A 16913-nucleotide genomic window follows, 5' to 3' on the forward strand; every position below is an offset into this window, starting at 1 on the left:
TTTTAAAAAATACAAAAGAGAGACATGCATTTGAAAGATGTTTACCAAGAACGAGTGACTTTTTTTTTTCTTAGCATTAACAGACATCATCTGGTGTTCAGTTTTTTCCCTACTCTTTCACTTCACTTGCTCTAACTCATTACAGAGCTAATTGCCTTTGTAATTCCAAATTAAGGAGTAGTGAAATGGAGACATTACCTTGCCAGGTGTTTGGGAGGACAAAATCCAATATGCAGTAAAAGTTTCTTCCAATCGATATTAGCCCTCTGTTCAATCTGCATGGATTTTGTGTTGATTAATGAAGAATCATTCAGAGTCCAGGCTACATGTTGTATTGTGTTACATAAAATCAAGAAAATAATTAAGAATTGAGTATTGATATAGGTGGAAATAAAACAAGATTTTGGGATAGAAACTAAAGTGAACTCACCAATTTTCTATTGTCTTCCTTGGAGATGTGACCAGTCATTGGGTTGATATTTGGCAGAACTTTTGCTTGGAACTTGGGTTCCACATTTGGGTTATCAAAAAAGGGCCATGCAGGACAGGAATAAAGATGCAGACGTAGAGAACTGACTTGAGGACACGGGAAGGGGGAAGGGTAATCTGGGATGAAGTGAGAGAGTGACATGGACATATATACACTACCAAATGTAAAATAGATAGCTAGTGGGAAGCAACTGCATAGCACAGGGAGATCAGCTTGGTGCTTTGTGACCACCTAGAGGGGTGGGATAGGGAGAGTGGGAGGGAGATGCAAGAGGGAGGAGATATGGGGATATATGTATATGTATAGCTGATTTACTTTGTTATAAAGCAAAAACTAACACAGCATTGTAAAGCAATTATACTTAAATAAAGATGTTAAAAAAAAAAGGGCCAAGTAGTATGTATATACCCTACAGAACTATGTATTCAGGGCTTCACATGAAAGCAAATTACTACCCAATACTCTAAAGACACGCTAAAACAATATAGGTAACAGTCACAGAAAACAATATATTCAGGAAAATAAAAAGGTCAGGTTTTAGAAAGGACTGGTGGTGGGTTTAGGCTGTGTCTATATGAAGTATATAAAAAGTAAGTAAGATGATATTTCCAAACAAACAAATGAACAGACAGATAAAATGTACTTCCAATATTTTACCTAAATAATATTGGTGACTTTAAGGACACTTTTTTGAACATCAAAGACCATTTTTTAAATTTTGTGTTGTTTTTTTTTCATGACTCTTGGCACAATTCACCCAAAAGTAGATGAGAAACAATGAATATCAAAGCTTTGAAAGAATAGCAGCAGCGATTGTATGGAAGACGAGGCACTTTTTAAAGCAACTGGTAGTTTTTTCCTTCCCTCATAGTTGGAGCAATTGGAAGAAAGTTTAAAATAAGAGAATGAGGACAGATCATGCAGAAAGAGGTCTATTATTTATTGATGCTTAATATTTCTGAAGGTATTTTTTTCCAGAAGTGATTTTTTTTCTATCAAAACCTAGAGTGTTTGAATAAGAAGCCCCACAAGATGTTCTGAGATAATAGTTATTAGAGTTTTGATATTATATATGATTGGCAAGATGTAAGGGTCAGAAGAAATTCAGACTTGTCAGTAGGGTTAGAGGTCATTTAGGCCAAGGTATAAGATAGGGGTGATCAATGATGCTGAGTCTTCTGGTCATGTGGTCCAAGATTAGGTACTTTAGAGGATTAGAGAATGTGAGGCCTATCCTTAGAGGCAGATGAGAGTGAAAATGTGTTGTGTTCCCAAGCTGATATAGAGTAACTTCTGTTCTCTTTTTGGCTTAGCAAATAATTACATGTCCTTTAATCCTGCCCATATATCACATCCTTGATAAAAATTCTGTGACTTCTAGGCAGAGCTTCTTACTCCATTCCCTTATTTCTCACAGGACTCTTTTCTTTTTGTCTTTCTCTCTTTCTTTCTTTCCTTATTTCTTTCTCCTTCCTTCCTTCATTTTCCTTCCTTCCTTCCTTTCTTCCTTCCCTCCTTTCCAACCTTCTTTCTTCTTTTCCTCCCTTCTTTCCTCTCTTCCCTGCCCTTCCCTTCTTTCCTCTCTTCCCTGCCCTTCCCTTCCTCTTCATCTCTTCCCAACTTCCTTCCACAAATATTTATTAATACTTTTCAAGACCTATAATGTGTCAGGAACTAAGTATGACCAGGGAATACAGTGATTAATAACACTGAAACAATTTGGCAATTGTTAGTGGAAGGCAGTGTAGTAATTTAAAATGCTTGTTTTGAAGTCAGTCTCCCTCGACTCTGCTCACTATTCTTCCACTTATTAAGGTGAAATTTGACAAGTCCAAAACCTCTCTGATCCTTAGTTTTCTTATCTGCATATTGGAATTAAAAATAGTATCCCTCTCATATTGTTTTTATAGGACATTCTGAATGTACTGAGTGAAATAATTCATAGAGAGCCTTTAGCACAGTGCCTGGTATATAAGAAAAAGTTAATAAATGTTAGCTGTTTTTATTATTATTAATGGAGCTTATGATCAGAAAACAAAATGTGCTGTTTATATATCTGTAATAGTATTCCTTGTATTATGTTGTAAGGTGTTCCTTCATGTTGGAGACATCAGTTGCTCATGGTTAGCTGGTTCTTAACACAGTGTCTGCCACATAATATGTGCCCTATAAATGTTTGATGAATAAGTATTGAATGAATGAGTGAAGGGTGAGCAAGGGTTAAAGTTAAGCAACCTGCCCAAAGTCACACAACTAGTAAGACCTTGTGGGGATGTGAGACAATCTGTCTGACTTCAAAGCCCATGCTTTCCTTAAGATACTACACCACCTCTCATGTATTATCACTTGCCTCTCTCCACCTACTGTGATTTGGTTATTACACCCATCATTCCATTGAATTTACCCTTGCCAAAGTCATCAGTGTATTTTAAATTGCTCAAACCAATGGTATCTATTTGTTCTCTATTTACTTGCATTTGACACTCTTGCCTATTTTCTCCTTCCTGAAACTCCCTTTTCTTGTCCCTAAGACTTGGTTTCTTTGACTTTCCTCTTAGTTGCTCTGCGTTTGTCAGCTACTTCCCAATCTTCTTTGTAGCTTCCTCCCTGCCTTCAACAGAAGTGTTTCTGAAGCTTCTATCCTGAGCTTCTTCCTCTTCCCATTCTTCACATGCTGTCTCTGCAATTTCATTTTCATCTGATCATGCTCAAATCTACATCTCAACTCATGCATTTTCTCTCCTGAGATCCATAGCCACAAATCTATTTGCTTACTGGGTATTTCTCTCTGGAAAGCCTTATTTTAAATGCTCTTGCTTTACCTTCAATTCACTTATTTACTTATCTTCTAGATTACATAAAAAGCATGATCATTCTTCATTAGGATGGCCACATAATATATCAACTAAACCAGGACAGTTTTGAGAGAAGGGACTTCATTAATAATTATGCTGGCACTCCAGGTATAACTTGGAACTGTTTTGGTCTAACCAGAATGTGACTTCCCTCCCACTGACCACTCAGTTAAACATAACCACTGGCATTCATTCTTGCCTCCTGTTTCTCATTTTCCATAGCCAGTGAGCCACAAAGACCTGTAGCTTCTGTCTCCCTCCTATCTTTTGAACATTTGCTTTCCTTTCCATCTCAATTACCATTGCCTTTTTTCATACGCTTCTTGTTTCTTGTCAGGATTTTTGCTGTGGTCTCCCATTTCATCTCACGCTCATCTAAAACATCTTCTACATTTGTCAGAATGATCCTCTTAAAGTGCATATCAAATCATGTGCCTTTCCTGCTTTGGCCCTTTGATGGATATCCATAACCTGTGGCATAAAAGTTATGTTCTTTCCCAGGGCATCAGAAAGCACTTATACCCAATCCCATCTCACCAGTTCTCCCTCTTGCACACTAGAACTGTCCTGACATATAGTAGGTACTAACTAAACAATGAATGAAATCAGCATTTAAGACATAACTCCACACACCAAGAACTTATTTCAACATGTTTACATAAATGTGAAGTAATACTAAATGCCATTATTATATTAGGATAGATATGTAAGAAAAACAGGTTATGTCTGTGGAACAAAATACATAGTGAAATGTATGTACGATTTGTGATGCAAAAATATATATGATGTAAAATCCAGTTGATTAGATTTTTCTTAAAATGGAAAAGTGAAATCAGTGTACTTGTTTCAAAATAGCAAAATGCTCTCCAGAAAGTCTAAGTCAATTGATGGAAATATCAGTGTCTAAAAGAGAACTTGGCTTCCAGTAGGCACTCAATATTCATTGAGTGGTTAAATACAAGAAATTTAGTCTCCATCAATTGGTTGTCTGTATGCAATGACAATTCACTTGTGCATTTTATATATAACTGTTTCAATCATTTAGTCATTTGAGTCAAGTCACTTAAGTCAACTACCACTTCAGTGAACCAAACTAAATGTGCTGCAGAAAATCCAAATGACTGATGAAAAATGTTACTTTTTAGTCAGTTAGTAAAGAGTTCCTCAGATTAGAAAACAACCATATGAAAAATACAAGAGAAAAGAAACTAAACTGCTATTCAGTGTCTAAAAAAAATGTTACACGTGTCAATCAAACTAGTTAATGTAGAAAATGTCTAAGCTAGAAAAGCAAGAGATTGATATAAGTTATTTAAAAAGTCTTACCCAATACTAGTGATAGTAGTGAACTAAAATTTCCACAGTGATGCAGGATATTCCAATAAGACATTGCATGAAGGAGATTAGATTTTCTTCTAGGCAAGGACATTTTATAACTCCATTTTAAAGATTTTTTAAATATTGGAAAAGCAAATATATTAACTGAATAATTTCAATTCTGCTCTAAAACATAAATGATTTGCAGATTTGTTTACTATTAATATTAATTACATTAAAATTACACTGAAGACATTTGTTATTGTCCTTTTGAGTCTCAAATACCAGCATATCGTCAAACCCAGCTTTGCTTTTTGTGATTTATGGCTCTTTTTCTTTTTCACTGGAGACTCTTTTGAGTCCAAGACATTACTCTACCAAAAGTTTCTGCAATCTCCAAGCCTGTCATTTCTTATTAGATAAATGGTGGAAAAGAAAAACTGTGCAAACTCTATCTTCTAAAAGATAATTGTGCTAAACACGTGCATTTTAAAGCTTGAAATTTTCAGAAGTGATCAGATGCTAAAGATAGACATTTATATCAATGGTTCATAAGGGTAGTGCTTTGAGAGATATAAAGATAGAGCACATTAATACTGCTCAATTCTCAAATCTAAATGTATTAGGAATATGTTCAAGATTTTCACTGAACTTGAGTTTCCCTTTGTATGTGGAAAAGTGATAGTATGTACTTGCATCTTTCCAAGGGCAAAAGGCAGAAAATTCTCAAATTTTCCTCTTTCACTGGTGAGAATCACTGAAAATTATAGCTTGGAGAAAATTTGAAGAGTATTTAATCAAAGGTTCCAAATTGGTTTCCATTCGATGGTAACTGGTATCTTTTTTTTTTTTTCAACTATTTGAAAAATAAAACAAAACAAAACAGATAACAGTTCACAACTAGCTAGAATATAAAGTCTCTTTTGCTCTTGGCTGGAGTTAAACCACCTACTTTTTTAACAGTGGCTACCTCATGATAAAAGATTTTGGTGAAAATTAAAATAGAAATATGAATTAATGATTACTTCAACATGATAAACAAAATCTTTCAAAACGTGACTCTTGAGGCAGAATAATAAAAAATGATCTTTTGTGTAAAAAGCTGGTGAAACCTCTGAGGAGTCTTTAATATGTTAATCTTATAGATGAGAAAGCAGAGTGAGACAACTTTGTTATAACTGATCTTCCTCTTTGCTAAAGTCCTTTTTTTCCTGTAGATTTATACATAATTTAATAGCTCTGCCAGGCTGACTTCATGGGTGTGTTACTTGTGCAGTCACATAAGGTCCTTTCCTTAGAAGGTCCCTATACTTGGATTAATGTTCTGCTGTCACTGCCTTGAAATTCTTATCAAGCTTTGAACAGGGGACTCTGCATTTTCATTTGGCACTGGGCCCAACAATTTATGAAGCCAGTGCTATAGCTATGCCTATGTCTTTATTTCATTATTTCCCCTAAAGGATGTAGGTTATCCAGGGAGCTTTCTTCCTTGGTGTTTCTCACCCCATTCCCAAAGATGCCTCTCATACTAGTGGACAAGTGGACATAGAGCCACACAGAGGGCTGAGACCTTGGCATCTTCATCTTTCTATTCCAACTGCCTGGCTCAAGGCTTGATACAGAGCAGGTGCTGGATGAATGGGTGAGTGAATAAATGAATAGCAAAGTATCAACAAATACCTGTTGACTTATTTAATTGACAGAACAGTCAAACTTTTAATAGTTTCAGGTTTGTGGGGCTTCCCTGGTGGTGCAGTGGTTAAGAATCCGCCTGCCAATGCAGGGGACACGGGTTCGAGCCCAGGTCCAGGAATATCCCACATGCCGAGGAGCAAGTAAGCCCTTGTGTCACAACTACTGAGCCTGCTCTCTAGAGCCCATGCTCCGCAACAAAAGAAGCCACCATGATGAGAAGCCAGCGCACAGCAAAGAAGAGTAGCCCCTGCTCTCCGCAACTAGACAAAGCCCGTGAGCAGCAACAAAGAACTAGTGCAGCCAAAAATAAAATAAATAAAAAGTAAATAAATTTATAAAAAAATAATTTCAGGTTTGCAATAAAAAGTGACTAGATGGATCAGGAGAGACTAAAGGTAAATTATTCAAAGAAAAAAATTTATTGGAAAGAATAAATAGAATTGAACTGATGAAAAGTTTAAAGCAAGTAAGACTGAAATACAGTTTGAACTCCAGGTTAAATCAGAAGTGATGGGTGGAAGGAGGTATGAATAATTAAAAGCAGTTAGATTTTTCTCAACAAGGTGTGTCCTGATGTGGATTCTTTCTTCTCAAATTCAGTTTAATACACATCAGATTCATCTTGTAAACTGTAATTAAAGAAATAAAATTTGTTGTCCAAGTTTGGGGAAAGGAGGGTATATAGGTTGTGTGTTCAGAAGGAACCAAGAGATTATTGATTCTTCTTTGACTATTCCAAGAGTTTCTTGATCTACAGTTTTGCATTAATAAACAGAGTAGTATGAATAAAAATTTGCATGAAGAAGTGGAGTTTTTATTGTTTCCTTTGCCTCTAGGCAGAAGAGACAGAGCTCAGGCTCTGGTTCCCAATTAGATTAGCTAAACACATTTTATTCTTTAAATGATGATAGTTTATTACCTTTATATCCTCTTTGGGAAACATATTTCTTACATTCAGTTTTGTAAAATAAAATAAAATAACAAAAAACTAACACTCCTTTCTCTGGAGTGTTTTATGTTGTGTTTGATCACCTACCTCTCTTATTGCTTGGGAGTATCGGTTCTTTACAAATTATGTATCCCCCCCAGTGAGGTTATCTCTTAATGGTCTATCTCCTTTACCTTGGATAATATAATACAGATTTATTCATCTTTAAAGAGTTCCCTATAACATTGCCTAGACTTACTTTCTTTCTTTTTGCTATATCACACTTGAATAAGTGACTTAAATTGTGCACAGATGTCCAGGTGTGGCTTTAATTTCTTTTTATTTTCCAGCAAAATAACTTATTTTAACATATTCATTACTTCTATTATGGTTCTACAAATTATGCATGGTGATGTTATGAGGCTGATTCACTGAATACTAAATATGTTGGAGCAAGCAATTTTATGCTTCAGATGATTATTTATGGGAAAATTCAATTTTTGGAGGATGATAATAATGGTGGGATAGATGTGAGTAATAGCACTGACATTCACAAGCAAAATAAAGCAAAAGTGGAAACAAGCAAAATAAAGCAAAAGTGGAAACAAGCATTTGGGGTAAAGATAGCTTTAAAGCAGTGAGTGGGAAGAAAAGCAGGGAACATCACTAGTTAGGGACTCTCAGATTCTAAACAGGCAATGATGAGGTCTTAGGACAACACACCTGATCTCCAATTTAGTGTGCTTATGGGGCCAGGTGAAGAATTGTAGGATTTTGTGAGATGCCCAAAAGAATTTCATAGACTATCTCTAATGGGAAAGGAGATGATCTCCTAGACTGATCTAGGAGAATATAGATTTTTAGTCCCCTAAATCTCCACTGAAATAGAATTACAGAGTTACAAAAACATATTCCTTGCCACCTAAGAATGTTCCTCATTCTCAAGACTGAGCAAAGTGAACTGCTGAGGCAATCCAATGAAGGTACCCTATAAGAAGTATGGTGAAATTGTCTTTACTGCTCCCATTTTTATGACACACTTGAATAAGTGTGCTTTAAGGATTCTGCTGCTGGAATTGTAGCCATCATTAGAAAAACTTCATCTAGAACTCTCAGCTTTGGTCCTGTGGCCTGTACTATTAGAATGCCCCAAATTTACAAACCAACGAATGGAGGAGTGGGAGAAAGAAGAATGCAGGGTAAAACTATTTTGAGTTTCATTTCACAAGCCAAACTTAGAAACAGCAATATTCAAGCATCCAGGTTCCTTAAATTATCAGGAACAATTAACTTACAAAAAATAATTGTAAAAATAAAATAAGAACCAGAACCTTTAGTTCAGTTTTTAAATCTGCCTAAAACCAACCAGACAGAAGAGGCAAGCTATTTTTATTAATTTTAGAAAAATAATACAAATATATAATAGAAAATTGGTGATGAAGCAACTCACTTCAAAGGAAAGCTTGAGCTGCATGTTACATGAATATTCAGACAATAGCAACCTGTTTGAAATTGCCATTGAGTATAATTCCAAATTTCTGCATTTTATCATCTCCTAGGCATAAATCCAAAGGCTAAAAGAGCAGAACACAAAAAAGCCAAGCCTGAATTATGTTCTAAACCCTGTTGAATTTAATTTTACTTACAAAGCAGAATGTTACTTTGCCACTTAAATATGCCCCTCATGGCCCTGTAAAAATACCTGGTTTCTTGTTATCAACCTCTAAATTGTGTTATTTATTTAGAAAGCTCCAGTTTTAGGAGCATCATTCTAAATTACTAGGCAAGTGCTACACAATAAATACACATAATCTAAAACAAACTGTAGTGAGAGAAGAAAGCAATTTTCTATAAATTTGACTGCAGCGTCGGGTTTGCTGTTCCATAAGCCTTATAACTTTTAAAGGCATAAAGGAAAATTTTTAGCTAAATGAAATATCATGAGAGGCTGAGCACTTTAAAATCTTGATGTTTTATAATAGAGTGATACAGATACACATTCTTGTTATAAATTTGGAGAAGAGTTCAAATAACCTTCTGAACAGAACCATCATGTACAAAGAAATGAACAAGCTGTCACTCACTCAGATATACACTTGTTTCAAAACAACATTTTACTTGAACCAGTGGTGGATGTACTACCCAAAATCAATAAACCTTGGATGACACATACAACTAAAACAAAGAGATGATGAAGCTTACATAGACCTTATATTTCCTGCTCAAGATTTTTATAATATTAATGAATTCTTAAAAAAAATTATGATTGGAAAACACTCCAAGTGGATAAGACAAGTTAATCTAAGATATAAGTTTTTGCTATAGATTGTGAAATTTTTCTTTGCAGAGATCATGCAAGGGGTCTTAGCATGCAGTATTCACACCAGTCAAAATGTGATTGTTTAAAATTGAAAAGGGAGAGATGAGATTCTGGTAATGTTCTAGTTCTCTTAAATGGTAATTTCATGGTGTAATGGTGTAAAGTAATTTCATCACTTTGTGATGTTTTTTTCTTTGAGTTGTATACCTGTACACCTATGATTTTAAAATTTTTCTGCAGGTATATTTTTGCTCCATAAAAATGCTAAAAGGAAAGAAAGAAAGAAGGAAAAATGAAAAGGGAAAGAGAGCAGAAAGAAAGGAAGAAGAGAAATAGAGAAAGGAAGGAAGGAAGGAAGGAAGAAAGGGAGAAGGAAAGAAGAAAGTAAGAAAGAAAGAAAGAAAGAAAGAAAGAAAGAAAGAAAGAGAGAAAGAAAGAAAGAAAGAAAGAAAGAAAGAAAGAAAGAAAGAAGGAAGGAAAGAAAGGAAAAGAAAAAGAAAAAAAGGGAAAATATTACATGCTAAGAGCTGCATTTCCCATACTGGGGAATAATGTGCTAAAAGAAATTAGTGCTGTAGTCATTTACTTAATTCAAATAAGATGTAGCTTTATAGGGTCACAGAATCTGGCAGCCTGGTTCATGGTTGGAAACCACTTAACTGTCATTTCTGCACAGAAAGATTGTGTTGACATTTCCAGACTTTTAAAAAATCCCTGTTAACAGTCGCAAATGCCACCATATTAGGCACACAGTTTTCCTGTTTCACGAAGTAGAATTTAGAAGTTCGTGGAGGAAAAAAAGTGCCTGGGGGTTCCACTAGTTTTGCATTTGAAAAACACATACATAGAAAAAAAAGTGTTGTCTCTGTAGTGTCAAAGTTTCTTTGTGACTCAACTGTTGAAAATTTCTGTTTGGCATTAAGTTGGGTAAACATCTAGTAGCAACTTAGTACTAAAGGTGTCTTGGACCTGAAGTTGGCTCTGTAGGTTTTGTCTGTTTCTAAGGAGCAAGTTTCCATGTAATCTTTTCAAAGGCAAAAGGTTAAGCAAAAATGACATATATTGTAAAATCGAAAGTAAAAGGCACAGTACTGATGTGCTCAAAGTCCATGCATTTAAATTCCTTTGTATGATAATTTATGGTGATCATGTCTTCAGACTGCACTATTAGCATACTCACCCCTAACAAGAAGTTCTGCCTCATCTGACACACTGTCTGCTGTGGTCTGTACCCTGCAGCCATATCTCCCAGCATGCATCAGAAGGATGTTCCTGATCATTAAATCTGCAGAGGATGCTTGCTGAAAGAGGGATGAAGTGCCAGTTTAAAATGTTGCAAATCTGCCTAGTTCAAGGTGGTTTAAGGGGAACTTTGCATATTCAGTCAAAGGGCCCATTTTTGGTCTTACAATTTATATTACAACAATTCAGAAATCAAACATACCCTAATTTAAGGAACACATGGAAGCTATGCTTTCAACAATTGCTAATAACGGGTTTGAACATTTAATATTGAATATAATAAGTTAGCAGCTACAATATTTAAAAATATTTAAATATGCACAAACAAATTCATATCTTTAAAAGTACAGGAAAAATAATCAGTGAGCAAAAATTGTTGCTTTGCTATTCAGAGACAGGATTATTTTTGTGGCAAGAAAGCAGTATTGAAAGGAATAACAACACATGGAAATTAATTATGAGGCAACAGTAGTCAAAATATTATCTTGTGTGGCTTTATGGAATGGCTGCTTTCATAAGTACACTGTGGGCAACAGAATGAAGTAGTGCTTAGATGCAAGAGTGCTGGTCCCAAAACCATGTGTTTTCACTTCACAGAGATTTATTCCTTCCATAACCACCACCATCAGGAGTAGGGTCAGCCTGAATCTCTCTTAATCAATGCAATTACAGAGGACAAAGGCACCTCAAAACATTTGATCCTTGTTGGAAGCACGATGATTAGAACACAGTTGAAGAACAACTGCAGTTAAGGAGATCAATAAGTATCAGGGAGATTATCTTTTAGATGTATCAGTTCATGGGATCAGTGCTGATCCTACACTTTAGTATGACTGGTACAACCTTTCATTACTTAATCTTGTCTTTCATTTACTTTAACAGGAAAGATAGATTTCAATTTTCATGAATGTGTAAAGAGCTGATATTTACAACAACACATGAGGTATTCTTTTCAGAGAATGACATAGTGAAACTCCAATATGCTCTTCAGTTTCCATGTTGCAATCAAAAACAATTCACTGGAATGAGTATACGCATGCAGCATGAAATGACATCTTCAAAGAACTCAACACTCCTCTCCAACGGTAGTTGGGCACGTGAAAGAATGTTTAATGCAAGCTATGGAGAAACACCCCAGATTGGAGAAGTACCCCAGATTAGAGATCTTTAATTTGTTGATGGAATGGGTGAATTATCTTAAAAAATGGTGTATTTGTCCTTATAGGGCAGTGGCCTGATGAGTATTTAAGACTTTAGTTGTTCACCTTTATTTTGAAATAAACTAATGGATTATATAAAAATCATGAAAATGAGAGGAATTTCTGGAAATCTGTTGGATTCTTTTTTTTTTTTCTTAGCATTTTCTTAGCATTCGTAAAAGGGTGAGAAGTCATTGGAAACTTTTACCTCTCAAATGATGTGTGTTTCTTTTAATGAATCAATTAACTGTATACTATGTTTTAGCCATTTCTTTCTGGTATTTCATTTCTGGTTTGTTTGTTATTTTTCCTTCCCATTAGTCTTATGATAGGAACTTCTAAGGGTGTTGACGTTTCCTCTCATGAAATAATTGTTAAGACATGGTCTAGTTCAGTCATTTACAAGGGAATGCTTCTTGGTGAGAATGCATTACAATGTTATAACAATAATTTCAAGGAATGTGATATTTGTCCAATGAATATCCTCCACTGCTAATTTCCTTAGATAAAATTGTTACTCAAATTTCATTTTCTCATCTGTACTAGACTAAGTGATCACTTCTTTCAAACCTGAAAAGGAAATTAACCTTAAAAAAAAACCTTTGATTTCACTTTGGGAAACAAAAGCAAACTGTAAACATCATAAGCCATGGCTCAGTTTCAAATCTACATAATATAATACTGTCTAAATGAGCTTAAATATATTTACCAATTTATATAGTATGGATCCATCTTAGATGTGAAGATCTCCTTTTACCCATGGATTTCTAAGATGCTCTCCTAGTAGGGTACTCTGTTAAATTAAGAATCAATGTGCACACCATGGGCCTAGAATAGGGCCTATGTTTAATGAAAAAGCCAAGGAGATGCCTAGAAAATCAGAGAGGACTTTACTATTTCCAGAAGTAACACGTCTGAAAGACTGTAGTCTTAGTTACTGGAGTTTTTTGTTTGTTTTGTTATTCTTTTACTTGATTGTTTTCCAGTTTTACAAACTGATTGGTGGTAGTTTAACAACAGAAAAAGTAATGATTGTAAGTCATTTTTCAGGCTCACGTTTTTGACAAAATTATCTCATAAAATCACATTCTCGTGATTAAATAATTGATTGCCTTTTTTTCCAGATCTTTTTCTTCCCAAATAATTGACTTCTATTTTTCCTGGACAAAAGTCTTAAAACTTTTGTCCTTTTCATTGAATTGTAGTGAAAGAAAACTTAATGGGATTAAGAAGAGGCTTCATTGAAAATCACATAAAGGTCCAAGGGATTCAGAAGGGTAAAACATAGATTATCTTTTCCATGTTGTCCTTTCCTTGGTTCCTGCAATTAACAGCATGCAATGCTCTAGAAACTGGCTGAAGCTCCATCACCATCATCAGGAATAAAAGCCTACAGTCTATTGTATATCTACTAATGACAAGACTATTGGAGGAGTTGAAATTGTCTCATTTGGGGCCCATTCCTCCTCTTTTGGATTATATCTGCATTATATTTTTACAATTCTAAACAGGGAAGATTAAAAGTAAAATGAATGAATTGTGAACACTAAACCTAAATTACCCTTTCAGGAGATTTACTGATCTTTCTAGAGAAGTAATGAGAAGAATTCATGTGGGAGTCCATTACACTTAATCTCAGCCCACAGTGTGCAGTTCCTGAGAGAGAACTCCCACAATTTAGTGCAGTTTTAATGAAATGGTTACTTACAGCAGATGTTTGCTTTCATAAGCTTAAAACTCATTTTCACTTTTTCTCTCTTGGGAGTTACTCTCTCTTTTCTTGTTTTCTTTGACACTTGTTTGACACTGCCTTTTCTTTGCTGCTTTCTTTGGCTTTATGAATAAATTGTGTTATGTGTTACTTCAAAACAACTTTCCCACAACCAGTGCTTAACACAACACTCCAAGTGTTGTGCATCTAGCATACTGCATGCCACATAGTGGGAGCTCAATAACTATCTGTTGAATGGATGAATAAATGAGGGCTCTTTAATAAAGAGGCTCTCTGTTCACTCTCTGTGGGAGTGGCAACACTGCTAAGTCATTTACATTTCTTGGTCACATACGCTCATTAGAGCAGTTGCTAGATTACTGTAACTTTTATTTATGACTCGGAAATAATAGAGGAAATATCATCCTTCCACTCAAGTCCAGTTCTTTATTGGCTTTCACTTGGACTAAGGGTCCTGCTCATCCAACATAAGACTGCCAGTTAAGACTTCCTAAAAATGGAAGCATATTTAACTTTGCTGTTCAAAGTGCCTGTTAACTTTTGCTGCCTTGAGGATAAAGTCCAATTTCCTTGTTTCAGCAGAGGTCTACTCAGAGCATGATTCCACCTCCTATGCTGAATTCTGTGCTTCTATGACATTAACCTCACATTTCTTCCTACACCGGAACACTTCCCATAATTCTGCCTGTTCTGTTACAGATGCTCATTCTTCTTTGCCTGGAAAGATACTTTTAGACACAGTTCAAATGCCTTCTCCTTGGTTAAGCCTTTCTTCATTAGTTCTGCCACTGTTTAGTTTTGCTTCATTAGCACTCTGCTCATGTCTCTGAACTATCACTTGACATTCTTGGAAGTCACGCCTAAGGGCATTCCCAGAGCTGAGCTGGGCACTAGGGCAGCTGATTGTATTTGGGTGAGCTAATGAATGCATGGATGGCTTGCTTCCTTCCTTCTTCATGCCTGACAGTACCTCCTCCCCTCCCTCTTTTTTCTCTTAAAGAAATAAGGAAGGGAAATAGGAAAGACTATGGAGGAAGACAGCAGAAAAGAGTGCTGAAAGAGTATATACAGGTTTTGGTATGACACAGAATTGTGTGAACCCCTGCTCTGCCACTTATTAAATTTTGAACTTGGGAAAATTACTCTATTGCTCAGAGATTCTCTCACAGCTTCAATGTGATAATGCAAGTAAAGCCCATGGCAGTGTGTCTGGCACATAGTAAATGTTATCTGTTAAAGGGCACTATAATTGCATTCTTAGCCAAGAGGAATATTTCCTTAATTGGTATTCACTCCTTCAACAAACTGGATATCAATGTTTTCCATAGTTATAGTAAGTTTTCTGGTAAGTGCCTAGCTTTATTTTAGATGTGTGTTATCCCCACTCTCATGGAATACTACTGCACTCAGAATAAGAAGACCTGAATTCTAGGCTTAGTTCAGTACCTTCCTAGCCCTGAGACTCTGGGAAAGGCACTTTACTGGAATAATAATAGCTACTCTGTCTCTCTCTTGAGTATTGAGGGAAACTGAATGAAACAATGTTCATAAATGAACTCTTAGGAAATGCTTCAGAAAGGTAAAGTACTTGTAAAGCATTTTTTCAGCAGGATTAGCAGAATGCTGTACACATAGTAAGCACTCTGAGAAGGTTTGGGGAATGAATTGTCTAAACAACAAGATAACTTGACTGTTATCATAAAAAGTGAATTCATGCTGAATGGCTTACTCAGAAACCTTCTAGGTATAGCAGTTTTTGTGTCCTTATTTAGGGTTTACATAACTTTCTCAATGGGCTCACATAGGGCACTTCCACCATCCCCAGTCCCCACCAAAGAGATACATAAACCATTCCTCTCTATAAAACAAAGTAGTACAACATGTAAATTCTATGAGATGCAATTAAAAAAATACCATCTAACATAAAAAAACTGGGTATTAGCTATGAGACATGGATTATTAGATATGATTAATGTTATTGACATAAAATCTTGGATAGTTAAAATACTTTCCTGCTAACAATATTTCTTTTTCCCAGAAAATAATTTGCTTAAAATAGCCTAACATGATAAGAAAATAATACACATATACATTATTCTTCCTTTTACACTTGTATTTTTCTTAGACCTTTATATAATGGGATTTACATTCATGATGACCTGGGTTTTAATATATTTTTTAAGAAAGTTGCTGTTATTAACTCACATGCTTAAATAATTGGATATATTATCTGAAATAGAAATTTTAGTTTCTTCCAGTGACAAAAATACTAGACAAAATGCTATTTGACAGACATTTATGTCTATTATGATGAAATATTAAATGCATCCAACAATGCACTGAAGATTAAAAGTAGGTAAAAATGGCTCTACCATGCCATTACTGGGACCTTGTTATTTACTTCAAGCACATATTCTAAACATGTATTATTAAGTACTAAGACAAATGCAGAAAGAGTTTTTCTTAGGGACATAGATTAAAGAGGAAAAACTAGTTGATGACTCATTGGTGAACTCAGGATGGCTAGGTATCCAAACTGGATCGTTTAGTATTATAAACACAAAGTCACAAATTTATGGGATCAGTCCGCTACCTTGGTTAAAATGAAGATTAGGAACTATGACGCAACTCAAAGCAAGAAATCACAATTAAATTTTAGTACAATGAATTACATTTTATAGATGATGATATTGAATATATGAAGAATATTGAGTGGATGAAAAAATGCTGTGTATATCACACTAGTGTTCCTCTTTTCCCAAGTTGGCATACAGGATTAGAGGGTGTGATATTTAACTTGTCAGTGGATGCCAGGCTTAGGTGGCATGTTTGTACCCTGATTCTTAAGAGATGTCTCTTAACTGGTCATATGTACATTGACTCTCCTTTCCCTAGTGGCAAGGTAAATGGGTATTCCTTTATCTAAGATTAACATAAAAGGCCAAGACAAAAGGACTCTATTATAGATGGAATATTTGTGTTCCCTCAGATTCATATACAGTAAGTCCCCTACGTACAAATGAGTTCCATTTTGAGAGTACATTCCTTAGTCCGATTTCCTCGTAAGTTCAACAAAGTTAGCCTAAGTACCCAACTAACACAACTGGCTATGTAGTACTGTACTGTAATAGGTTT

General features: G+C 35.3%; 1 protein-coding gene across 1 annotated transcript in view; it reads right to left on the bottom strand.

The window, feature by feature from the left end:
• Positions 1–16913, bottom strand: part of CNTN5 (contactin 5) — a 519618-nt gene that overhangs the window by 124177 nt on the left and 378528 nt on the right. The window contains exon 14 of the mRNA XM_073807952.1: positions 10786–10906. Within this exon, the coding sequence (XP_073664053.1) occupies positions 10786–10906 (121 nt within the window). The remainder of the gene's footprint in view (positions 1–10785; positions 10907–16913) is intronic.

The sequence above is a fragment of the Tursiops truncatus genome, chromosome 8 (genome assembly GCF_011762595.2).
Source record: "Tursiops truncatus isolate mTurTru1 chromosome 8, mTurTru1.mat.Y, whole genome shotgun sequence".
Lineage (NCBI taxonomy): Eukaryota > Metazoa > Chordata > Mammalia > Artiodactyla > Delphinidae > Tursiops > Tursiops truncatus.